General features: G+C 43.2%; 1 protein-coding gene across 2 annotated transcripts in view; it reads left to right on the forward strand.

Annotated features, from left to right (window-relative positions):
* CTSD (cathepsin D) overlaps nt 1–27367 on the forward strand; it is a 59889-nt gene that overhangs the window by 18214 nt on the left and 14308 nt on the right. Inside the window, exons 1-2 of one of the 2 annotated variants that reach the window (XM_083722670.1) lie at nt 12449–12799; nt 16457–16613. The exons of the other annotated variant lie outside the window; for it this stretch is intronic. Coding sequence (XP_083578796.1) covers nt 12738–12799; nt 16457–16613 — 219 coding nt within the window. The 5' untranslated portion in view covers nt 12449–12737. Of the gene's footprint in view, nt 1–12448; nt 12800–16456; nt 16614–27367 lie in introns of those variants that run through there. 2 annotated transcript variants of the gene reach the window in all.

The following is a 27367-nucleotide window of genomic DNA, read 5'->3' on the forward strand; positions in this document are numbered from 1 at the left end:
TGAGTCTTTTTTGGGCCTTAGCTTCCAAAGGTGAAAGCCACCTTGGAGTTTTGTTTTCCAACAAGTCTTTGTATTTTATCCAGACATTAAACACTGCTTTTCTGACAATATGGTTCTTAAAGGCCTTATTGATCTTAACCTTGTCATACCATAGATATGCATGCCAACCAAAAGCATTGTTAAAACCTTCCAAGTCCAATACATCAGTGTCTTCAAGAAGTAGCCAATCTTTTAGCCAGCAGAAAGCTGCTGACTCATAATACAACCTTAGGTCTGGCAGGGCAAAGCCCCCTCTTTCTTTCGCATCAGTTAATATCTTAAACTTAATTCTGGGCTTTTTGCCCTGCCAGACAAACTTAGAAATGTCTCTCTGCCACTTCCGGAAGCACTCCGTTTTGCCCACAATCTGTAGTGTTTGAAACAAGAACAGCATTTTTGGCAATACATTCATCTTGATAGCAGCAATTCGGCCTAACAAGGATAGTTTCAATTTTGTCCAACTGTCTAAGTCTCTCTTAATTTCTGACCAGCATTTTTCATAATTGTCCTTAAATAGACTCAGATTTTTTACTGTTATGTTCCAAGATATCAATAATGTTCCTTGTGTTAGCAAACAAATGTCTACCTGGGAGAAAGCCTGCCTGGTCCTTGTGAATTACTTCATTTAGGACTTTTTTGAGTCTACTTGCTAAAATGTCTGCAAATATTTTGTAATCCACATTTAAGAGAGAGATGGGACGGTAGTTCTTAAGTTCTTAAGTTGTGTCTTTTCAGCTTCCAATTTTGGTATCAATGTGATGAACGCCTCTTTCCACGATTCCGGCGCCTTCTTCCCCTCCATAATTTCATTGCTAACCTCCATCAGTGGTTGTATCAAATAGTCTTTCAGTATCTTATAATACTTGGAGGTCAGCCCATCTGGCCCTGGAGATTTGCCCAGTTGCATGTTCTGAATGGCTTGCTCGATCTCCTGTCGCGTTATTTTACAGTTCAGGATTGATCTGTTTTCTTGTGACAGTTTTGATAGTCCATTCTTTTTCAGAAATTGTTTTATCTCAGCCTCATCTTGCGGCCCTTGAGTGTATAGTTTCTTGAAATATCTCTGGAAACACTTTCTAATGTCCACAGGGTTCTGAATATTTCTTCCTTCAATCTCTAAGTTTATGACTGTATTTAGTTTTTGTCTCTTCTTCAACTGCCAAGCTAGCAGTTTCCCACATTTATTCGCCAATTCAAATGTTTTTTGTTTCATTAGTTTAACTTTCCACTCTATTTCCTTGTTTATCAATTTAGAATATTGTGCTTGATAGAGTTTGATTTCTCTCAAAGTCGGCTGTGACTTCGGATTTGATCTTAACTTCTTCTCTAACTCTTTAATTTTCTCCAGAATTTTCTCTTTTTTCTCATTTTGTATCCTTTTCTTTACAGCATTCTGTTGTATCAAGAACCCCCTCATCACGGCCTTGCTTGCGTCCCAGATGATTCTTTTTTCCACTGTAGTGTTCAGGTTTATCTCAAAATAGTCCTTCAACGCTTTTTGGGCCTTCTTAATGATCTCCTGATCTCTAAACAAGTTGTCATTCATCTTCCATCTAAAGAAGCCGGTTGGTGATAGTGTCATATCCATCTTTACTGCATTATGGTCGGAGCAGGTCTTTGGGCAGATTTCCACCTTTCTAGTCTTAGGTGCCAGACCTCTAGATATCCATATTTGGTCGATTCTTCACTCTTGTGGCTTATCACCACAACACCTAATCGCTATGGACCCTATTAAAGCAAGCAGTCTAATTGGTCAACGTCTAAAAGATATTGAGCACCAGAACAACCTGGCCACTATAAGGAAATTCTGCCCTTGGTATGTTCATTTTCCACCTCTCCATTTTGATTCTCTTGCCCCATATCTGCACAAACTTCTTATCTCAAAATACAGACGTGCTTTTACACCTACAAGACTGGATGTTTTGCCATCTGCGGTACTTGAGGGTTGACCAAAAGATCCCGCCTGAGAAACGTCTTTGCCCCTGTGTAGATGGTAGCACCGAAACAACAGCACACGTCCTCCTGTCTTGTACTCTTTACAAACACCCCACTCGTACTAACCATCCCAGTGTGCTCAACCACTGCCACAGTGTCCTTTCTTCTATCAGATCAAAATGAGCAGATAACAACGAAGGTTGCTAAGTTCATAGCAGGGGCAATCAGAATAATGACCACTAACTGACTGCTGATTCAGGACTTTAAATTGTGCTCTTATATCAAATTTACTTTTCTGCGTATACTGTAATGTTTTACTGTTGCTATGGCCATTGGCTAATGTGAATAAAGTTTTATCTTTCTTTCTTCTCTAAGAGACTGCTCAGTTTCTTTCGAAAGGGAGTTCTGCAGGACTAAATACATTTTAAGAACCTAACAGAAGAAGGGATGAGGAAGAAAGTAGATTCAGTTCACACCTTGAGGATGTGACTGCAGGAGTACAGTATTGCTTTACCAAATCAGACAAAAGATATCCAGTCCAGCATTTTGTCTCCAATGAGCAGCTTCTTCTGTGCATCACCTGCTAGTGCCTGCAGTTCAGTAGAAGGATCATGAGCAGAGTCCAGTAAAAAAAAAGGTGACAACTTGAATGCTCTACGGAAAATAATTCTCAGTCCATTTCCCAGTAGAGGTTTACAATAAATTGCCCTTTGTGTCAGGATTATTCTCTTCATTTTCATTGCTGAAAACTGTTTGCTTCATGGTTCATTCATTTGCATTTGCATTATGTTTTACTCATTTACATTTGTTTCATTTCAGTACTTGCATTCATTTTAGGTCTCTCCTCTCTGCTGGTGTTTGTGGTGGCAGCACAGCAGACACCTGCAGGCAGCATTGGGGGAACCTCTGTTTTATCCAGCATCCACTCTTCGCCCCTGCAAAATGCCCTGGGATTGCACTTTGTCTAGGGATTCTGGGGAACAGGAAATGGCAGCTACCAAGAATGGTCCCAGAGCCAGCCAACGCATGAGTCAAGGTAAGCTGACCTCCTGATGTTCCTCCCTTGTTCTTGCAGAGAGGGGGCACCATTTTGGAGTCTGCCTCAGGTGCTGAAATGTCTTGGGCTGGCTCTGAGTGGTCCCATACTGCTTTCCGTGTCAATTCAGCTCCTACTGATGTTGGACACAAATAAACTTGGCCCCAAATATGACCCCAGTTCATGCCCATTCTTTGCACTCTGTATAGGACAATCAGAAACCGAACTGAGTGAGCCTCATTTGGTTCCATTTTCCATCTGTCCTGAAGCAAATGCACATCCCTACTTCTCAACATCTCTGTGTAATCAACATACAACCTTTGTTGAACAGAAGAAGCCCTGCTGAATCTTTAGAATTTTTAGAACACTAATACGTTTAACTGGGACAGATAGAATCATAAAAGTTTTGAGTTGGAAGCCAGTTGCAGGAATAAGCAACTGTCCCATATGGCAACCTTGGCTTTATTAGCACCACACTCTAGCCCACTAAGCTATTCTCTTCTAGAGGAAACAAATACTGAGGCTACCCTGAGAGTGTACTGAGCATGTTGAGTTTTTAACCTCACAGATTTGGAAGTCACTTCCTGATGTTGAGGGAAGTCTCTATGAAGTATTATTTGGTGAGAAAAAATGTTTTCTGTTGTCCAAATGGAAGACGAAGGTGTTGGTGGTCTAAAAAGGGTCCCCTTTCTGCCTGAGGAAGTGGCTGCCACCAACCACATCCTGTGTCTGTAGTTCTTAGAAGGTTTTAGAAAGTTTCCCTTAATGAAGACTTTAACCCAGCCCCCATCTTTTCTGCTGTGCAATTAGATTTTTCAGCCTGAGGTCCAGCTCCATGGGCCCTCTGGTAGTTCCCTCACTGTAAGAAGCAAGGCTACAGAGAACCACGCAGAGGGCCTTCTGGGTAGACATGCTCGCTCTGTGGAACGCCCTTCCATCAGATGTCAAGGAAATAAACAACTATCTGACTTTTAGAAGACATCTGAAGGCAACCCTGTATAGGGAAGTTTTTAATGTTTTATGTCTTACTGTGTTTTAATTTGATGGAAGCTGCCCAGAGTGGTTGGGGCAGCCCAGTCAGGTAGGAGACATATAAATAACAAATTATTATTATTATTATTATTATTATTATTATTATTATTATTATTATTATTATTTTGTTTGGGGGGTTTTCTTTAAATTTAGCTGAGAAATGCTTGCAGCCATGGGCAATGGATAGATGGGTAGTTTCAGCTGATGGAATAGAAGTTTCTTCTGAATGATCACAGAGAGGAGAGCAGGTGTGCCCATGAGCAGGAGATTCAATTGGGGTGAGCATGCAGAAACAGGATCATCACAAGAGATGGCATTGTATGCCCGAAACAGCCCCTAGCATTTGTTAATTAAGCTCAGAAAGGGATATGTAGGTAGGTGTTTTGCTGATTCACTGGCAACACTGATAACAAAAGAGCTGGGAGTAGTCTGAATATCGAAAGGCAAAGTGTGTAGGAGCTGGGTTTCATAAAAGCTACATCCTGTGAGTTTTTGCAAGGTGATTGGCACAGCTGACACATAGTGCTCTACTCATTTACAGAATGTGGGATACCTGCCAAGAAAAGGCATGTCTGCAGCAGAAATAGGTAAAATATAGAGCAGGGTGCCAATTTTGATGGACCACCTACTACCTGCTGTTGGATGAAGTGGACCTTTGTACTTCTTGTCTTCTACCAAGTCAGACTCTCGGCCCATTTACCTCAACGTTGTCTACTGGAGGAAGTTCTCCAGAGTCTTAGGCAAGAATTTTTTTCCTGGCCCCGCTTGAGAACTTTTAATGCAGAACATGTAATCTAACAATGAGCTATGGGCCTTCTTGTGTTTTTAAGCAAAAGTGCATACTTGGTATCATTAGCATAGATGGTATGATGATGAATTAGTTTCCCTTTGCCCTAAGGTTCCAGAGCAAGTTAAAACATTATACCACAATGCTAAAAAAACAGTTCAAAACAATCACAAAAATAAAGTGGGTCGTATAAATGTACACCTCAAGTGTCAAAACCCAGAGTTTAGAGGTGTGCCTTCAGCATTCACCAAAAGCTGTACAATGAAGGGGGCCAGGTGCAGCGCTGTGAGGAGGGTGTTCCACAGCTTAGGGGCCATCACAGAAAAGGTACCCCCAACCTCTGAGGGCAGAGGAACTACCAAGGGGGGCCCCTCCGTTGATCTCAGTACCCAAGGTCTGTAGTGAAGGAGGTCATCTTTCAGATATTTTGGGCCTGAGCTGTTTAGGGCTTTAAACATTAACATGAGCAGCTCAAACTGGGCTGGAAATGAACTGGCAACCAATACAGCTTTTTCAAAACAGGAATTGTATGAAACCTGAACAAAAACTAACTGCTGCATTTTGTACCAATTGCAGTTTCTAAGTCGTCTTCAAGGGCAGCTCCAAGTAAAGTGCATTGCAATTACCCAATCTGGAAGTTACCAGAGCGTGGAGTACAGTTATGTCTTAACTATCAATTAATAATAATAAACATTTGCATACTGCTTTCAAATATTCATAACACTTAACATGCATTATTTAGTTTTAAGCCTTTCAACAACCCTATAAGTTAAGTCAGTATTATTATTTCCTATATTGCTGATGGTAGGTTGCTGGTGGGGGTGGGGAGACGACACACTGAGATAATAGTTTGTCTAAAGTCAACTAAAACCATTAAATTCAGTAGTACTTACTTTCAGATATTTATTTTTTATTTATTGCATTTGTATACTGCCCATATAACACAAACCCTCAATTCACTGGGGTAGAAGGAGTTTGGATGAATAGGAGGTGTCCCTCAACTGGCCTCTGTTATTTGAAAACTCAAAGAAGTTGATGCCAGCCATATCTGAAAGGAATTCCACATTCAGGGGGCCAACAAAGAAAAGGCCCTCTCTCCAAGAGTGGAAGAGGAGCCAATATGGTGCTCCTGCTGGTGTGTTTCAACAGTGCTAACCTCCCTGCCTCCTTTTCCTCCCATCCTTTCTCCCAGCAAGCCACAGCGATTCCGCTGCCAGATCAGGTGTTGCCACCCCAACTCAGCTACCGCCTCTCTTGTGTAGCAGTTGATCAAATATCAGCCAACTACTGCTTTGTGAAGGGTGCTTCTCTGATAGATTTTTACATGCAGGCAGGTCTATATGAGAGAAGGTGCTCAATCAAGTAACTGGGTCTCTGTTTAAGGGAAGTTTTTGCAATATCCTGGGTGACCTGCCTTATTGTGAGCACACACTGCACCCAAATTATAGCTCGGATGTTTACAGAATGCCCCTTAGGCATGGTGTGTCATCCCTTGGGCAATTAGCAAGGCTTAATCACCTATTATCAGAAGATGAACAATATGCTCCATTGAGCACCATTACTATGAATAATAATATGATCCTGATGTTTTGAAATCCTTAGGGAAGCCTTCCAGCATTGAGCCATTAAGATTATTTTCATATATAGTAGAGTACTGGAGAAGGAATAGCCTTAAGAATTTGCTTCCATGGGATCTGGGGTGGGCCCAAGCGTTATTTTCAAGGCCAAGTAAAAGCATGTACCTTCTCCCAGACACATACATGGAATCCCATTCATGCAAACATGTGAAAGAAAATGTTCTCTTTTCATTTTCTACATTTTCAAAATCACACCCGGGCTTTTCTTTCATGCTCCAAACCACCTAGCACTTTTAGGCTATTGTTGTTCAGCCTGAAGAAGAATCTTACAAAGTTTGCTGGCTGTATTGTCACTTTTTGGTTGGTCCTAATAAACATGTAGTCCTTTTGATGTGTTTAATTTTTTGTATTATAATAGACAAACATGGCTGCAAGCATTTTATAAATTCACTTTAAAGCATTCTTTTTTTTCCCCTGGCCCTTTTCAGTGCAAATTCGTGAATTAATGGAACTTATCATGATATAACCTAACTAACTTTTGAAAGCATTAGACCAAAGTCTCATGATGTTTCTTGCAGCTCTTCATCACCACCATCAGTCTCTTTACTGAAATCAATTTCATCTTGTTTTTTGGTTCATCTATTTCACTAGTAACTATACCTACCACCACCACCAATTACTGAATGGCTTAGTTAGTGTATTCTCTAGAGATAAGCCAATTCTTTTTCCCTTTTTTCCTTTTTTGGTATCTCATGCTGGTGGTGGGCATATTTCTAATAAATGGAGCGGGGTGTACTTAGATGAAGTGGCCAATTCTCCCCACCCATTGGTGGCCATCAGCTGGAAGGGGGATGTTGTTTTTTAAGTGTAAAAATAGAAGAGAGGAACCTCAACTACAAAATAAGGAAAACCACCACCACTCCTGAAAAAGCCCTCCCCCCAGCCAAAAAAGCTTTTCATGTGCAGTAAACACTTCCAAAACTCACCTGTGGATGCATCTATCTGTAGCATGCCCATGTACACTGTTTTGCAGAGCATAGCCCTCTCTTTCATCGGCTGCCAGGCTTGAAGAGCACCTCTATTTAAACAGCTGTCCTGTCCAAATCCCATTTGAAAATATAAAACCATAAAAAGGGAGAAGAGTTGTGGCCTGGAAATTGCCCGTCTACAGCACTTGCACACTATACCAAGCAGGTACACCTGTCACTTGGCTATACACTTCCCCCATGATGGTCAGATGTGTTGTATTTCTAATTAAAATTACAGCAATCCTTTATAAATGTGCACATATACATATAACTAAGCCCATGTGTGTTTGAATGCAGACATGTGACAAGCCTGCTTGCCTGTCACCTTAGAGTGCTGGGTGAACATAACACTGTGTAAGTGTGATGTACCTGCTGTGGACGGTATCTGTGACTCCATCCGCCCATCCCGTACATTATATTGACAATTTTAAAATGGTGTTTTCAGTGTTCAGGTTACTCTTTAAGAAGATTAGTACCTCTCATGGTATGAGGCAAGCAAAGCAATGCAACACAGACCTTCAAAACAGAAGAAACAATGTTATACATGTAAGCAACCATAACAATATCCTCCAGCTTCATTAATAGTTCCTTTTTAAAAAGCCAAACTTCTTTTTTTAAGGCTATCACACCATACCTGGTCAATGAGGCCTAACACAAGTATAAGGCTCACTGAAAAGTAAGGGTTTTAAAAACTGCCTGTATGAGCCTTCAATACACAATCCTCATTTCACTTTCTGATACAAACTTCTTTCCTTCAGTCAGTCTTTAAAATCTGGTTGCATGGTGAAGTCTTAGAAGAGCAATGTGTAATTAAGGACTTTCATAGAGTGTGAATCTGCATGCTGTTTAGAGACACCCAAGTAGATTCATTCCATACCCTGAAACAAATATATGGAGTGGACATATATTCGTTTTTAAAAAATAAATAAATCCGGGGATTCCAGATTGATACTGCTTCAAGTTTTGTGCTTGTCATTGTTGTTTCTAGTTCATATAGTTTCTTTTCTGTCGATTGTTTTTGTACTAATTTATCAATTCATTAGGAGACATGCTGTTGACATTATGAGCTATGTAAACACGAGGATGCAATTTGGAATGTTTTTGGCACTAGCAGCTGAACTCATTAAGTGTTAGTTTATACCTGCTGTCTTTTGGAAAGATTTCAATAAAGAGGCAGTTTTATAAGCTTTGTGGAGAAACATTTACAATTGGTTAGAGTAATCTGGGACAGCTTCACTTTAGAGGGATTGCGAATGTGGTTGTCTCGGGTCTGACTCTAGGTTTGAGAATGCCCTGAGCAACGGCCCTCCTCGTGGGCTCCCTCCTCTATTGGTGGACCATGTGGTGAGCTCACCTGGCAGCTGTGGCAGACAGCAGTGTGCATGTGGAGGTGAACCATCATTTGAACTTATCACAATGCCCTGGGGCAGTGCCTCATGGGTGGGGTGGCAAAGCTACTGCCATTCCAGTAATAGTCCTGTGAGCAGACTGCCAGCAACATGTCCTCCACTGTATAAGGGGAAGAGGCGTAGCTCACTGGAAGGGCATCTGCTTTGCATGCCTAAGGTCCAAGGTTCAAACTCTGGGATCTCCAGATAAGGCTATGAATGTCCCCTATCTGAAAAACTGGAGAGCCACCGTCAGTGTGAACAATACAGAGCTACATGGACTGTTTCACTCAGTCTAAGGCAGCTTCCAAGGTTGTAACGGCCACCCACAGTGAGTGCACTTCCCACATCATGTGACTGATTTGCTCAGAAGTAAGGAGACTGTCAGCCGTGCTCCTAATAATCTGCTGGTCAAGCTTTAGCCTGCCGTCTCCTATCTCCCAATACAGTGGTACCTCAGGTTACAAATGCTTTGGGTTACAAACGCTTCAGGTTACAAATTCCGCTAACCCGGAAATAGTTGCTCCGGGTTGCGAACTTTGCCCCAGGATGTGAACGGAAATTGTGTGGCAGCAGCGGGAAGTCCCTATAGCGAAAGCACGCCTTGGGTTAAGAATGGTTTCGGGTTAAGAATGGACCTCCAGAATGAATTACGTTCGTAACCCCAGGTACCACTGTAGTTTGCACAGCATAGCTCCAGTCTAGGTCTAGGCAGAAGTGGGAGGGGCAAAGGACTCTGTCCTCTTTGGGTAGTATAGGAATCCAGCCCAACCCAGGTTTCCAAATTATTCAAGTTTATTACATACAAGTATAAAGAGCAAAATAGATCAGATTATTGGGTTAACTCTAAGTTTTACATTATTTAATGAGATGGGCCAAGACTAAGGGTGGTCATATCCAGTGCTTTTTTTCTAAAAAATGTTGAGGGGTACTCTCATTTTCCTACTCATATTGAAACACTGCCCCTCAATGAGGCCAAATTTAGATTCACAAAATGTTTAGGGGTATGTGTATCCCTGCGTCCCCTCAGGAAAAAAGCACTGGTCATATTTGTTTCTCTCAGTTTCTCATTTATCCAGTATTCAGTTCACTTTTCCACATTTTTGCATCAGTTTGTGAATTTATTATTACTAAATTTATTACCCACTCTTGGGTCCCAGTGGAAGGCTATAACAATTCTAAATTCAGAATTAAACACACACACAGTTGTACGCTGCCCCAATCTCTGAGCTGTGCAAGATTCCAGGGGGTCCAGGCAATCACCCAGGGTTCACCCAGGCACAGCGGAAACTGTGGTGTCTTTATGATATATGGTTTAATTACACATAATACAACCTGAGCCTATGATGGAGGGACTCACAGTTTTAACACCCCAAAAGTGTCTTGTTTTTTCCATAGCTGCAGCCATGGATTCAAACAGAACTCAATCATTGTGCTCTGCTTCTCTGGCTTTCCAGCCTACAGTTTTACTTCTGCTTTCTATTTTCTGCTCACAGTAACACAAACTCAACTCTAAACTCTGGCTTTTGTCCTTCTAACCAACCACAAGCTAGCCCCTTTCCTTCCTTCTCTTAATGGTTCATCTCCCCAGGCAATTATCTGATCAGGAAGGTAGCCTGACTTGCTGGATCCATGGAATCAGGAAGTTAGCCTGGCTTATATTTTGACACTGGCTGGGTTCAGGGGTTTAAAAGGTCTGGCACCCACAAACTCATAACAATATAGTCATCACAAAAGTTTTATCGACATTTAAGTGCTCATTTCTGCTAATAAAACACATTTTGGCAAACCATTTCCCCTATTATAATGAATTTGTGTACGCTATTTTCACTATTATATACAGTTTCCCCTTCTTCCAGCCTTATCTCATAACCTCACGCTGGTGAATCACTTTCAGGAGCCACTCAGATATAGATGAGTTAACATTGGCTCATCTGCTTAACGGCCAGATTCTACCACAGCAATGATTTCATACACTGGTGAAAATATTTGCAGGCTGATCTGGATTGCAGTTCAACCTGAAACACTGAGGCCTTCTTTTGTCTGTGCCAAATCTTCTAGCATTCACCTTCCTTGGATGGTCCCAGGTTCAAGTATTATGAGGGAGAAAAATTCTGTCTTACTTTCTCCACACCATGCATAATTTTATATACATCAGATAATCCTAAGGGAGCACACCAATGTGGAAGTGGCCCATTAGAAGTCACTTTAGGGCCAGGGATCCCTCAAACTTGGAGCTGTCTGCTTATCACCATTGTAGCTACACTGAGGCTGGCCCTTCTCCAGGCTCTTGCTCACTTTGGCTGGCAGAGAGACTGACTCACCTCTGGCATGGTTTACTTGCTCGTGGCTTCTGAGCCAGAGGGAGAGGACAAGTAAACAAGCAGGTGACACTGCTGTGGATGAGAGGGAGCAGGTCTAGAGGGCATCTCTCAATGATGTGCCCACTGTTAGAAAGATGCCTGACCACACACATCTCTGACAATGGCTTTTTAACATTTCAGATACATAAGGGCTGCCAATGGCTACTAGAAATGATGGCTCTGCTCTGCCTGACTTGCTGGAAACCACAGGAGGAGAGAGTGCTCTTGTCTGCGAATCCTACTTGTGGGTTTCCCACAGGCTAGCCACTGTGAGAACAGGAAGCTGGACTAGACAGTCCATTGGCTTGATCCAGCCGGCTCTTCATGTGTCCAAATACTATCCTCCATAGCTAACCAATACACTGAAACTGACATGGGGACAAATAGAAGAGGACGCCTTCACCCCAGTATGGCTCCCCTTTATCACATACACAACCCAACAAGACGATGACAAAAATCCACCGACAAAAATCAAGGATTTACAATAAGGAGTGCCTCCTGCCACAACAGCCTGCCTGTACATTAAAATCTTCAAATGTGGCTCTGCTCACAATACTGTTCATTAGTTAATTTTATATATGAATTTCTAGCATGCCCTGATCAATATGATCTCAGGGTAGGTTTAGAAGTACAGTAGAACAACACTGCAAAGCTGCAAAGCTGACACAAGCAGAGCATATTCCTGAAAGCATTTCCGGTGTCACTTGAGTTTCTGAAGTGTGTTATGTATGTGCAAAGAAGGGGGCTTCCTGAAGGAAGTCAGACTGGAACTGGCACCACAATCTTTTCTGTGCCAGGTCAAGTCTTTTCCTTAAGTGCTGGCTTTATGGCCTCTGTCTGCTTTTTAGTTTTATTAATTTGTGCCTCTCCGTTTCTGCTTGAAGGATATGGTTGTTCTTATTCTACCACCACTTTGGAATCAGGACAAAGGGTGATTTAGCTTTTCTTTTTTTAAAAAATGAACAAGTTCTTTCTCTTCCCTGAAATGCAGCAGTACGGATGTCCAACAAGGGTGAAAAAACAAAAACAAAAAAGCAACCAAAAGTGCGGATCATCGTTTACTTTAGAACAAAATGCTAAGTTGTGAATCAGGTGCGTGACAAAAACAGGAACCCAACATTTGCTAACGTTAAGCAAAGCCGTGTGACTTTTGGGGGTGTCCGGGTCAGCAGCACCAGCGCTTAACGCAGACTTCCTCCTCTGCAGCCAACCAACTCTCGCGAAAACGCATGTGCGTAAACAGGCATGTGCTTTTTTTGGCTCAGCTTTTGCTGTAATGAGACCGGAGCATTTCTCCTGGTACCTGACGGCACTTACCGGGTTAAAGAATTTCCCCCTCCTCCTCCGGGGATCACGTGACTCCGAGAGACGCACATTTTGGGCGGTCAGCTGACCAAGCAGTCACGGGGTTGTATTGCTCAGTCATTCCCCTTAATACCGAGAGGGCTGCGGGTGTGCAAAACAGACCGGACTTGGAGCAGCACGAGAAGCGCATCTGCTCCCAGTCGGTACCTGAGAGTTGCTACGATCCAGCCCAGCCGCCGCCGCCGTCATGGGGCTCCGCTCTTTAATCTTGCTCGCGTCCCTGGTGGTCGCTTGCTCGGCGCTCATCAGGTGAGGGTCGCCTTCCTCTCGTACAGTCGCCAAGCGCTCGGGGTTCCTTGGCTGGCGGAGGAGACTGGAAAGAAGAGGGGGCGGCGGGGGGAGATAAGGAAAGCTTTCTTTGCAACCTGGAGGGAACTGCAGGGTTGTTGTGTTTGGAGTAAAATGGAGCCCCGTGTTTGCTGATCAACGGCTTAGCTTCTCACCCGGGAGGGCGTGTCCGGAAAGAGCGGACATCTCGAGGGCTCCGTCAAGTTCAGCTCGTGGCGTGCTACCCTCGATTTGCAGCCTGGCGGGATCTGGAGGGGCTGGGCGGCTCTGCTGTCATCTGCCCGGTTGCACGGGCTCTCAGACGAGCGAGCAAGATCCTGCCCTTGAATGGGGGGAGTGTTGAGGGTTCATTTAAAAGGAAGGTTGGGGCAGCCCCAAAGGAGGGTTAAAGTGTGCTCCAGGGAGCCTGGATTCGTGTGTACATCTGCCCAAATATGCTGGTAGGCCTCTCCCCTCCAAGCATGTTTTATCTTTTAAGAAAATATCACCAAATTCACTTCCTTGTAAGGGGTTAGGGTTGTAGGCTGCTGTAGCAAAGAATACAGGCTGCTGCTGTCAGGGTATAATTTCTGCCACCCCATTGGTACCCAATTTTGTGATACTCCTGGCTCTCATTGTGCCAACTCCATCTAAAATGCTTGGCAGGGGGTAGGACTCGATGGCTCTTGTGGTCTATTCCAACTCTGATTCTATGAAATGTAATGGAGGGGGACCATCAAGATTTGAGGATAGGTAGAGGGAGGATTTTAGAGATCAAGCTGCTGTGCAAACCAAGATTTAGTTGATGTGTAGCAGGAAGTTAGTTATTGGAAGAAGTAATACCCTCAGCAGGTATTATGCTCTGTAGGCAAGTTGTCTTTGACAAGATGATTCTATTCAGGTTTACTGAGAGAGACCCAGTTACTTCCATGTTAGTGTACCAGGGTTGCAACTTGAGCATGAGAAGTAGTACTGAGAGGCCTGGGAATCTTCTCCTTTCTCAGATACTTATTTATTTCATAGTTTATATACTGCTCGACTATAAAAACAGCAACCTCAGAGTGGTTTACAAAAAGAATAAAGCAATAGATTTGGTTAAGAACAATAGATGTTACCAAAAAAACCCAAATAACCCAGCCTTAATCTAGTGAATGTGAAAGCGCTGTTTAGTTTATACATACTTTCAAAAAAGCTGCAAGCACCAAGTGCTTGAGGTAAGGAGCCTTGAACATTGAGACAGTGCCCCACTGATGGATCACATAAGAAACAGAGCTCCAAGAGTAGATTTTTATAGGCACAGGCATTGTAAAACTGTGCTCACTTGGTTTCTCACACCCACCCCACCCCTGCTTTCACACACACATGAGACAACGCCTGTTTGAAGAGATGGTACTCGGATAAAGACTAACGCCATCACATGTTCATAGTAAACAAACGAGTTTGATGGCTGGTGTTCTGACATGTAGAAAGTGCCTCCTACGTGGTTGGCAGTGCTTTAAAACTTGGGACTAGCTTGACCAAAGTTATAGCTTTCCCAGTCTTTGCTTTCTGTTAGTACTAAATGTTCCAATCATGTTGAAACAGCTAAAAACATGAGCCATAACCAGTTGCAGAGAAGACTGAATTATTTCAGAAAGGGCCGTACCCATAGAAAGGGGGCATTCCGAGAACCAGCCATAATTGAAATGGGTCACTTCATCTCCTGAGATCCACAAAAGTGTTTCAGCAGTGGTGACAAGTAACTCTTGTCCGCCTGTCTCTGAATACCCAGCAGAATGAGACATGCTTACCTTCTCTGCCTCTGTTTTCCATGCATTGCAGAGAATCTGCCGTGGGAGCAGTCTCTTGCTTTATGCTGGGTTGGCCAACCTGCTGGTCAGTTATTGTTAGTAGACCATTGTTTCAAATATTCCACGAAACCAATAATTATGTTTTTGCAAGAAGTTATAATTTGTTAGTTTCTTTTGTATATAAGTGATTGTTAGCTATGAACCAGTGAAATAAAACTAATTTGGCATTAGCAATGTATCAAATCTGTTGCTGATTAGCGTATCTTTGTCCTAATCAAGTCAATACTCAGGTCAAGTGTATTTCATGCAGTTGATCAAAACTTTTTTTTTTAACCCGTTTCAAATGCCCATTATAAGTTCCAGAGTGGGAAAGATAACTCCACTCCACCCCTTTCCTCTGTGTGTGCATATGGAGATCTTGCTACTTCTTCCCTGGCATGGTGAGAAGCTGGCTGCTGACTCCCTCCCTCCCTCTCTATACATGCTCGAAGATGGTGGCAAAAGAAGAAGAAGAGTTGGCCACTCAGGCCAGCCAAAAATTGTGTAGCTCTGCTTCTATGGTTACTGTCATCTGAAGGGATCATAAACTTGCAGATAGTTCCATTGACTCTTGGTAGTATCTAACACTGCGTATACCATACACACTTGACTGCAATTATATCCCATTGAACTCAAAGCCCTAGGATATACTGGAAAACACCTAACCTAGATTTTCTGCAAATACCAGTTTGGGATGAACTGCGTTGCTGGAATTGTGCATGTCTGCTTCTTTATTAAAGTGTGAGTGACTCCTAGCCGAAAAGAAACTTTTGCTCTGATGTCTGTTCAGCATCCTGTGGCTTTGGGGTGATGCTGCTGTTCCAAAGCCTTTACCCAGGCTGCTCAAGCAAACTGTCAGACAAGAAGCATTGTGATGCCTTGGAGCTGGTGCTTTTATCCTCCTCAGTCATGAGCTTGCCAGGGGGCTGCATCTTGTTACACAAAGGCAAACAAGCTAAAAGTTGTGAAGTGTTAGGCAGGTTGTTGTTAATGCATTTGTTATTACCAAGAGCACCAGGTTATGGATGCATGACATGGAATAAGTTTTTTTAAGAGGAAGTATAGTTGTTTCTATACTCTGCTGGGGCACATATATGGCTCTTTGGGTGATAAAAGTGTTCAGGCACAGGATGTGTTCAGTTGTTAATCTGCTATCTTTTGGTACTTTCGTTTGTCAGCTTTAAAAGCTGCTTGGTATCTGGAGATGAAAGGTGCCATTTAAGAGTATTATAATCAAAAGCTAGTTGGCAAATTTCCCTGAGGATAGTCTCCCAGCATAATCTAACATATAAAAAAAATGAAATCAAGTTTCAAAACTGGATCCAGAAGGGAGGTTCCCATAAATGCTGCCAAATTCCCTGTAGGGGTAGACTAGCAAGGATCCATTAACTTCACAGGAGCCATGTCAGTAAGCAAACCCCAATGGAGAACCTGGCTGCTTGTTCTTTTGATATGAAGACAAAAGAGAAAGTTGCTGTATTTGCTGCAAAGAGAGATGTATTTCTTTTGAACTTTTCTGAGATAATCTTTGGCTGTGTACAGTGATACCTCAGGTTACATATGCTTCAGGTTACATACGCTTCAGGTTACAGACTCCGCTAACCCAGAAATAGTGCTTCAGGTTAAGAACTTTGCTTCAGGATGAGAACAGAAATCATGCTCCGGCGGCAGCAGGAGGCCCCATTAGCTAAAGTGGTGCTTCAAGTTAAGAACAGACCTCCGGAACGAATTAAGTACTTAACCAGAGGTACCACTGTAATTGAAACTAGATAATGTTGATAATGGTCCCCAAATTGTTTCTGCTTGACAGAATTCCATTGAAGAAGTTCCCCTCCATGCGCAGCATCTACACAGAATATGGGACCAATGTCCAAGACCTGAATGAGTTGGGGGAAATGCTGAAATACAAATTCGGGGGCGCTGATGTGGGCGCACCAACCCCAGAAGCTTTGAAGAACTACATGGATGTAAGTATAGTAGTTGTAGTAGTTGATTGTCACTCCTCCGAATGCTTTGACTGTTTCTTCCTTCTTGGTGACTGGGATCTGTGTGGTAGAGCAATATCCTGGAACCCTGCTATTGTCCTTGCCTGTCTCAGTGAATAAAACCATTAGGGAGAAGGTCACATTTAAAACAGACCTTGAAAATTATCCATAGTGGTATCTGTAAACACCCAGCACTCAATGTTTCAGGGTCACAACTGCACATCCTCCTCTTCATTGGGCAGGCTTGGCATGCAGGGAACTTGTGCTGTCATCCCAGAAGCATTTCAGTGTATCAGCACCATGTGAATTCTCCTCCCACTGAAGCGCTGCACTCCTTGGGGCATGGCCTCCTTTTCTAGAGAAGCCGTGTGTTTGTGGGAGATAGGGCAGGCTGATAATGACTGTTTGCCTTGTGCAGATCTTTAACCCGGTAATTGTTGAAGCAAATGGGAATGTGTAGGAGGGGTATGAGGAAATCAAGGAAGCTTAAGACTGGATAAGATATGGAGGATGCTCCTGAGGGCTTGACGTGTCGATCATAGCCATTGTGACTCGGATGATCTTGACACTGAAGAAAGAACGCTCGCAATGAGCAAGCGAAGACTTGCTGTTCTTGGCATCCATTTGTCTCAAGAGACAGTGTAGAGCGCCTCCAGGGGTGATGTCAAACTGCTGCATTAGCATCACCAAAGTGACATCCCCCAGGGCCCAAGCCTAGGAAGTGTGTATGGAAAAACCTGAAGGTAAGGACCCCCCCCCCCCCGTCTTGACCTCGCAAAGGAAAGCAATACGTCTGGCACCAGCTTCACTGTAGGAGGTGTTTAATGCCCCATCCAGCCGTCTTGGGGTCTCCACTCCAGATTTGTGTGGTGTTTACTCCTTGGCCTTTTCTTCTCCCGAAGATATCCCACAAGGCAGCGGAGGCTTAGGATCCTCTTCTAGATGGGCTACCTTCCCAAGTTTATGAGCCCCACCTGCCCCTCACTCCCATCTACAGCACATGCAGAAGCACCTTCTTGACCATTGGATCCACTCTTGGTCTTGCCTGCTGAATCCACCACAGCCTGTCTTCACATGCAGGGGAAGTCCGAGCGTAGACTTAACAGTGTGATAACCATAGGCTATAGGACCAAGTATAAGGCTAGAACTAGAAGCTTCTGAGTAGAACTTAGTTTTCTGGCATTCCCACTGGCTCCACTTGCATTCCTCTTGGAAAACCCTTCTGCTCCCCACGTCACTTTCTGAACACTTTAAAAGGATGACTCATACCTGAACAGGCTGAAACTTAATCCAGTTAACAAAGATTCACAGTAGCTGTTGGTCCAGTCTTCTTCCCTAATAGGATTTTGATGCAGACCACCCATCAGTGCTAGGATGTCATAACGTGTCGCTGAATTCTTCTTGCCATTTTATAAATCGCAGAGAAAGTGCCACCATTGAACTCTGAAAAGAGGCCACTGTAGCTTGAAATGAAATTTGCTACAGTCTCTGCAGACTGTTTCCCTCTCTGAACTTTTTTTTTTTTTGGTAAAGTGCTGTAACAGCCATCTCTCCTCTTCCCTGCTGATTTAATGATGGCATAATATAATACTGGCTTGCAAGCCAAGGGATAAGTAAACAGAATACATTCAGAATCTGAATTGGTGAGATAATAGTGCTTTTTTGGAGCAGGGAAGTGTGTAAGGCCAACTTGCACTTCTCAGCAGATTTTCATGATTAGGTTGGTCTAGGTGATGTGCTATGATGCCACGTTGCATCAATAGAGAAGTATCAGAAAAGATTCCATATAAAAATGTGACGCTCAATCTTTTATTGGAATTTACATGTAAATATTTTGAGTAGTTCTTAGAACTACAGTCATACCTCGTGTTGTGTCTGCTTCCTGTTGCATCTTCTCGTGTTACATCCCGCAGCAACCTGGAAGTACCGGAACTGGTACTGGTGCATAGAAGCGCTAAATCACGCCTGCGCAGATGCAGTACTTCAAGTTACGGGCATTTCACGTTATGGATGGGCCTCCGGAATGGATCCCATCCATAACACGAGGTACCACTGTACAGGTGGTGAACTGCTGGGTCATTTTGGCAAATGTGAGAATAAGCCCAAATGGTGCTTGGCATGGATGGCTCTACTGAATGATCATCAGGTAGAATCTTAAAGTTGGAGGAAGGAGTCTTGTAGACCATCTAGTCCAGTTTTAACACCATGTTAAAAAAGCCTGACTGGCCTCAACTAGAAGTTGAGCACTTAGTGTCACTGGTCTCTTGTTGCGAAACCATTTCGGCAAGCATCCTCACTTCTGACTTTCAAGCATCTCTTGAAGACTTTTTAATGCCAGCAGGCATTAAATTTATGACCAGAAATATTTGATTTCTGATCATGCAGTCACCTTACTGATTATCTGTATTTTCAAAAGTTAATTTATTAAAATGACATTTTATATTTTCACAAGACGTGCTGTTAAAATTTTATGATAAGGTGGTTTAGAAAGTTTTTATGATATGATGACATAGAATTATATCTGTATTCTAATAACCCATCTGAATGTTGACTTCATAGTTCAAAGCTTCTGGTTGTCTTTGGGCAGAACGGAGTGTACCTCCAATACCAACACACCCAGCATTTCTCCTTAAACCACAGAGCTTTGAAGTAGAAGCCCGGGATGTTTGCGTGTTGCTTTTTTTAAAAAATATTTTTATTAAGGATTTTCTTGTTTTACAGAAGTGTAGTGCCTCGTATTTTTTCTTCTTCTTCTTCCATGTAACGTTTTTACAAATCCGTTTCATTTGTTGAGGCATTAGGGGGAGAAGAAAACAGAAAGAAAAAAGAAAGGGGGGGTGGGGAGAGGGAGGATGGATGGGGGTGGGGTCGGGTGGTGGTGTTTCTATTATGTTTAATGTATGTAGAGTTTGGTGTCAGCGTTGCTTGTGTTGTTCACTTGTGTTCCTTTGGTGGTGAGAGAGGTTGTTGTCTTGGAAGATGTTTAGTAGGGCCAATTCTGGGGTGATGTCTATTACTTGCTTAGTTATTTTACATATTTCTTGTATGGCTGTTGTCCAGAATAGTTGAATTTTGGGACACTCCCACCACATGTGGAGGTATGTGCCTGAGGAGGTGCACCCTCTCCAGCATTTTGGTGAGGTTCCTGGGTGTATTAGCGCTAGTTCCCTTGGTGTTAGGTACCACCTGTAGGTGAGTTTCAGTGTGAGTTCTTTTCTTTTTGTTGATATGGATTTAAAGGGGGGTTTAGACCACATTCTGGTCCATTGAGTAGGGTTAATCTCATAGCCTATGTCATTCTCCCATTGTTTTTTGATTGTGTCTAGGGGATTTGCGGGATTTTGGAGTAGTATTTTGTATATTGCGGATACCGTCCCTTTACCGTTTCCCTTTGTTGTTAGGAGGAGGTTTTCGAAGGTTGTCAGGGGCCTAGTTGCTGCTGATTTTACTGTTGGGTTGTTTAAGAAGGCATGTAGTTGGTGTTGTGTTACCCAGGTCATTTGGGTGTCTTCTAGTTTGTCTTGTATTTCTTGTGTTGACAAGGGTTTGTTATTTTTATAAAAGTCTATTAGGCGATATAAGCCTTTGGTTCGCCAGGTTTTTGTCTGGAGGTTTTGTGCTGCATGGTGGAATAATGGGTGGTACGCCAGGGGGATTAGTGGGGATGGGGTTGGGGATAGTTTGCCTATTTGTGTTTTCCATGCTTTGAGCATGGTCTGTGTGTACCTGTTAAGTGTTGTGGGAATTTTCTTTAGTTTGTTTGGGAGGAGTGGGTATGTTGTGGTGCAGGTGTTTTCAATTGTGTCCCTCTCTAGGTGTACCCATTGTTTTGTCTCATCTTCTAGTATATATGGGATTATATGGCGTATTTGGTTGGCATTGTAATATGCTTCTATGTTGGGGATTCCCCATCCTCCTTCTGAGGTGGGGAGGTGCAGGTATTTGGGGCTTATTCTTGGTTTTTTATGTGAGAAGATGAAAGAGTGTAGTTTTCTCTGAAGGCATCTTCCCATTTTCCCATCAGCTGATGGATGGGTAGGAGCACACCTTGCTTGACTGAAGGAACAACCTGGTTCCTCCTTTGAAGTGCTGCCTGGTATGAGGCTGTTTATAAAGGGCTGCTCGAAAGCCCTGTGATTTGCTTGCTTTGAAGTCCTGAGAATTAGGGCTTAGGGGGAAGCATCACCTGATGGCAGGTGATTGGCAGGTGAGCTGTCTCACATGCCTGTCGACTGACCTGCTGGGCTGGGTGAGATGAAGTTCTGCCCATCCTATCAGAAAAGCTTCCCTATCCTTGTCTTTGAAAGTGGGCCACTGCTGACATGGGAAGGTAGTTATATTGTGGGCTCTTTATTTAAAACCACAATACAATATACAGTAAAACCCGTAAGAAGTAGGATCCAATTGTCTTATTAAAATTGTCAAATTAAAATCACAAGACCGTAAAGATCTTTCCATATGGTCTCTTCACTTTCCCTGTCCTCGTATGCATTTTCCTGAATTGAAATTAACTACATAACTTCTGCCCATCACTCTCCACGCTTGCTGTTCCCTTTCTCTTAATTCTTGCATTCACAATTGGCCCCATTTCCTTGACCCAATCATTGAGGCCTATAGTAGGGTGGGGCATCAGTGTTCTGTTCATGATAGGCATTCTGAATATGGCAGGGTGGCTTTTGTTTTTCCTTCAGAAGTACCAAACACCTGCAGTTAGACTTGTGGAGGGTTTTTTGCCACAGTACTTGCAGAAATCCAGGCTGAACATCCTAAAGGGACATGCTTGTGTCTGGAGAGAGTTGTGACAGATGGGGAAGTTATGTGAGTGGCCAGTATAGCAGCTGAAGCCTGAGAGTTTGGGGGCTGCTTCTCCAGCTTGAGGTGCAGCCTGGGCTTGCTATGCTCTGAATTGTGTGTGCCTTGTCTCTTGGGAAAGCAAGTATCTTGGCTTCTCTCCCCCCCCCCCCCTGCCCCAGGCTCTTGTCAGCCATCCAGTTTTCTCCTGTGACTTGTCCTCTTTGTTTGCCAACCCCAAGGGAGTTCTACAAGCATGGGGACAGAAGTGTTTAATCAAGCTCTACCTCTGATGTTGAAATGTGCAAGGTGAAGGTTGTGCAATACATGGCTGCTCCGAAACCATTTTTCCCCTTTTTGAAGAAAGCTTTGTCTCATGCCATTTTTTTAAAAAAACTGAATTTCCACATTTGGAGTTAATACAAATAGAACCTATCAGTTTGCCTGTATTTGCAGCAGACCAGAGAGAAACGTAGATTGGAATCTTTCCCCATGACATACTTGACTTCAAGGGGCACATGGTGCTGTTTAAACACTTGAGCCCATACCTGTGTCCTGAAATACTTGCAGTCTTAAGAGCACTGGATCATGTGCTTCTCTGAATGTGTAGATCAGCCCTCCAAACTAATGAGAGTTGAAGGCCACCTAGAATGTTTTTACCGGTTATTAGAAAAAGAAGAAAATAGTGCTGAACTGCATTGCCATTTTATACTTGCCAGGTTGCAAATGGTAAACATATGCTCTGTCTTGTGTGCGGCAGCCCCTGTGTACTCCTTTTGTCAGGCTACTACTACACCGACCTAGAGCAGGGTCAGTATTCTCTCTCAGCTGCTACAAGGCCACACTAAAACCTTCCGTAACCCAGGGCACTAAAAGAAATTACCATATATATGCCTTTCTTCCCCCCATCCTATAATTAACAGTTTACATAAAGCTTGTATCAGCATGCAGCTGGTAGTAATATACTTTTAATGTCGAGTTTTGTGCATGGAAATGCAACTGGCTGCTCTTCAGGGGTGTGAAATTACTCGAGACCCTCAAGCAGTCATACCTTTCCTCATTTCCATTGCCTGCCATGTAGAAATAACACATGGGTTTGGGGCAATGGTAGTGGATCACTATGTGCCTCTATGCCTCAAGAGTAGGATCTGTAACTTCCTCCAGACTGCAGGTCACTGGAGCAGTTGAAGATATTGGGGGATGGACCAGAGAGGAGAGCAGGCATCACAAACCTGATTGTCCTTATTTCTCTTGGAGAAAGGCAATCAATAGATATTCTGCTTGCTTCACTTCCTTTATACGTCACCCTTCCAAGAACATATACCAGGGACTTTCTCTGCTAAATTTCTCCCTGTATATTCAGAAAATGATAATTATCTAGAAACTTTCAAGGAACGTCCCAAGTTTTTTTTTTAATGCTAGGCTTTTTTGGTTTGTTACCCTGCATGAGAAATGTATATTTTTTGCAGGAAATTACAAATGCCTTTCTTAAAGTGTTTGTTACCAGAAGCACTCAAATTTGTAGCAGCTGTAATTGGCAACCAATCATCAAACAATTCTATTTATATCCCCGCAACAGTAAGTGTTGCTGAATTTAACGGGTAGATGGTAGGCATTCTCCCAAACACTGGGTCTAAACTGCAAGCTTCAAAACTAGTGGCTTGGAGAAAAGTGATGGGAGAAAATAGATTGCTCTCAGGTATATGCAGAAAAAACCTTTCACTTTTGGGACAAGCAGAATATATTAAATGGTTCTTTTTGTGCCTTATTTTGTGAAGAATGGCAAATGAGATCTTAAGCACTGTAAAAGTTTGATTGCGCTACCAATGATTTATTTTTACTTCTTTAAATGAACAAAAAGTGACAACAAGGCTTCACCCTCCTGCCTCTGATGTGTTCTGGGTATTTCACATAGGCTGGATTGGGGCTAGCTTTGGAATAGTGCTACATCTAAGACTTGCTCCCCCCCCTTCCTACCATCCTGCAATGCTCCCCATTTGTCTTGTTCCATGAGGAGATAAGACTATGGGGGGGTTCATGGTTGTGGTACAAAAACCCAGCTAGTTTCAGTTAGCTTTATCTACAAAAGGGCTGTGTATCTATTTTGAAGTCTAGTCATGAGACAGATAAACTGTAACAGAGCTCCTGACATGATAATTGTGCAAATAATAGCTTACTGATGAGCTCTCTTGTGACACACACACATAGTCCAGAAGTTTGCATCCAGAAGCTTGCTTATAAATCCTTTTGCCATGCGACAATGTTTTCCCCATGTATACAACTGGATTTGCTAACTCATTTGCCCGCTTAAGTAGCCTTCCAATGGAACTGCAGACCTGAACAACTCTTTTTATCACGAGAATCCCATGCTTTGATGAAGCTTGAGCATGCTCAGTGGGCATGGAATGCTGACTGCCTGTTGGGAGGGGGAACGGGGTGGTTGGAATCCTGAACGGAATTGTTCTACACCACATTTTCTTGCAGGTCCCACTTGTGTTCTTAGGGAAAGCTTTAATTCTTCTGGGCACATTTCAGATCCTGTTGGAGCATACAGTTTTGGGTGTTGCTCTGCTAGAATTACATATCTGGAAGATTCTCTCTCCCTCCCTTCCCCTTTTTTTAAATGAACGTTGCAAGCAAGGGGATTGTTTACATAGGTTGATATTTGAGCTTAATATGGGAAGCAGTGTTGACTTCACATTTGGGTACTGTAAAAGACTTCTTCAAAATTACAGCCCAGTCCTAATTTAGATTGCATTTAGCCTCTAGGGTGGGGCACACCCGTGGCTATGCTGATCCACCATTACAAAGTGAGGCTGCTTTGGACTAGTTGGCTGCTACACCAGAACAAGGCAGCACACTAATCCAATGTGGGACCTGCCAGATGTTTTGAACTACAACTCCCATCAGCCCTCACACATTTGAAGTAGTCTAAAACATGTGGAAGGCAGCAGGTTGGGGAGGTCTGGTGGATAGAGATCTGGATGAATTCAACAAGTCCAATATAGAAGTGGTTGGCTTCAGCTAGTTCTTCTTTCTTTCTTTCTTTCTTTCTTTCTTTCTTTCTTTCTTTCTTTCTTTCTTCTACAAAAAACCCTCCAAACCTCAGCTTGATGCTGTTGTTTCCAACATCAGCTGGTCAGTCTTGTCCCTCTTTCACCGCATTGAATCTTTGTTATATCCTCCTATTTTGCATCACCTTCCCTTCTGAAAATGGCAAAAGTGGAAGGAAAAGTTGCTTCATGGCTGTTGTAAGCTTGTTACTGTCAGTTGTTGTTTTTAAAAAACTACTGCTGCTGTTGGCAAATAGCAAACTTGGGCAATCTTCTCGAAGTGGACTGGAAGCTCTCTGAAACACCCAGACCACTCCGCACTCATTCACACAGGCAAAAATATGTATTCCCGGTGCTTTTATAGCTATGCCTAGTCAAGCTTCTCACAATGGAGCATCCTGTAAAGGAAGCTGCTTTCCCTTGCATCAAACCATTTTCCATCTGTCTCACTATTGTCTGTACTGGCTAGCAGAGGCTCTCCAGAGTTTTCAGACCTACTACTTGGCTACGTTGGAGCCTGAACCTGGATGCTCTCCCTTTATAAAATGTAAAGGTGCAAGGTTTTGCCTGGGATGTAAACCCAGCACCTCTTGCACCCAAAGCAGAAGGAACCCAACGCCACTAGACACATTCCGTGGATACAAAAAATGACAGGTCCATGGGTGCTACTGTTGTTTACAGCCGATAGGGTGTTCACCCTTCCTTCCTTAAGGCTGCGAAGGTGGTCAAGGTTGTACTTGTGACAACTTTCTAAAGTGGTCAAAATTAAAGTTGGAAACAGTCGCTCTGTTAGTTTTCTGGCTTGAAGTGCAGGTGGAGATCATTCTTCTGTATATTTCCAAGAGGAACTCCCTGTTAGCCTAAGGCCTAGCCCTCCTAGCCAGGTTGCTGCCACTCCTCTAAACACCACATCATTTGCAATTTGCAAGAACAAGACACTTCTGAGTCAGCTTTCCAATTAATATCATTTAGAGTAAGGCTGCCCCCCACCAACCCAATCTGTTTAGGTGTTGTAACAGCTTCATACCTGTCTTGGCTTTATTCCATCTTTCTTTAGAAGAAGTCCCAATGGTGGCTGTTACACAATGGCCTGTCTATATTAGGAAGGGAGAAGTGAAGTGAATTTCTTATCTTTAATTGCCTAACTCAAGTGAGCCACCCAAATATGAAATCCTTCACTTGATGTAATGTCTTAACTCTTGCCCTTGCTGGCAAAGGGATAGCTCAGGCGGTAGAGCATGAGACTCTAAATCTCAGGGTTGTGGACACTGGACAAAAGAGAAGGTTGGGCTAGATGAGTCTTATGGTCCCTTCCAACTCTACAATTCTAGTTGTATAATGCATGGATGACCACACACACAAGCCTCGCAGGTGCAACTATTAGGGGTTGCAGTGCAGAACAGAGGCAAGATGGACTAGGTGCATATGTGGTGGTGGCATCAGGTAAATGCTCAGTAGAGACACCAATGCTAGGGAATTATATATAGCAGGCATGGTGTTTCTCTGTGCGTTTTATATATAGTGGCAGCCCTATGTCTGCAGCAGACAGCTTAGAAACGGCCTTAACAGACTGTGATCAATGCAGCTCGTGGTCCCCTTTTTATAGTTTGCTTTCAAAAGTGGTAGGGAGGAGAAGAGAAACTATGTTTTTGCCAGCCTTCAGTCAATTATTGCTCATCCAGGATTGAACATCCCAGTCCAGATATTGCTGTGGATTGCAGCAATCTCCTGGCAGGTATACCTGAAGAGGGGTATAAGCAACCAGTAGCTCCACATCAGCAGTTTTCAACACATTCAAATGTAAATGAAAATGCTTGTGGTTCTCAAGATGAAAAAATAAGTGCACTGTCCTACTCATGCCAGGAAAACACTTGGCAAAGTTCACAAACCTGTTCTGGAGCCAAAAAAATACATGCCATGTGCGTGGGGTTGCCACCCTTTCTTCTTTCTCCAGGCAGAACTTCTGTAATAGCTGTTGGATCAGCAAAAATGGGAAGAGGCGCAGCTTTCCCCACTGCTGAGGTGCAGCAATTGCCAGCGGATGGGAAAAGCAAGCTGTACCTAAGCAGTTTAGCAGGAATCCTGCTCCAATAAGTTTTTATGTTTTTTTAAAGTCAGGGAGGTGAGGTTTGTTGTCCGTTGCATACTATGGCTGTGACAGCTGAGGAGGGAGGAAACATCCAAAGCATTCTTCCATTAAGTGCAAATTTCAGCAGGCTACAGGATATTGATTGTGGTAGATGAAGAGCTCTTTGCAACTGGAAAGTCCTCTCCTCCCCTCCCTTTCACCCCCTTTCTATGGTCAGTACATGTACTGGAAGCAAAAGGCGTAAAGACCTACTTAATCCTTGTTGGTTCAGCATGTACGCTACTTTTGCACTCACTGGTGCTTATGCTGGAGCAGAAAGGGAACATGTTTATGTCTCATTGAGCAATTGAGTCAAATGCTGACTTCATGGTTTGCTAGGATGTCTTTGGAAGCCTAAGAGAGTCTCCCTCCCTCCCTCCCTCTTGTTTAAAAGTTGGAGGAGTCTGGAATATATTCCCTGCCATAGTAGCTGCAGCCCTAGAGAGGGATGAGGAGCAAGTAACCTCCATTTACTCAGTGTGTTAGAGGAGAAAGGCTTAGCTAAGGCGGTGTGTGTGTGTGGACCTTTGTTACAAGTGTTCTCCCTTTAACACATCGCAAAAAATGGGTTTGGGGAAACCTTGGGGAGGGGTAGTGTGCAAGTTCTGTGCCCTCTCATAGGATAGGTGCTATTTCATTTTTAGTTCTGCCCTGCCACTTGATGGACTGTGTTAAACAGTAGGACCCATCTGGCTGCTGTTAGCACAAACCCATTGTGTCATTGCTCTAGTTGCTGCTTGCAGCATTCCCACTCATTGTTTCAG

Source organism: Podarcis gaigeae (genome assembly GCF_964106915.1).
Source record: "Podarcis gaigeae genome assembly, chromosome: 1".
In the NCBI taxonomy this organism is placed as follows: domain Eukaryota; kingdom Metazoa; phylum Chordata; class Lepidosauria; order Squamata; family Lacertidae; genus Podarcis; species Podarcis gaigeae.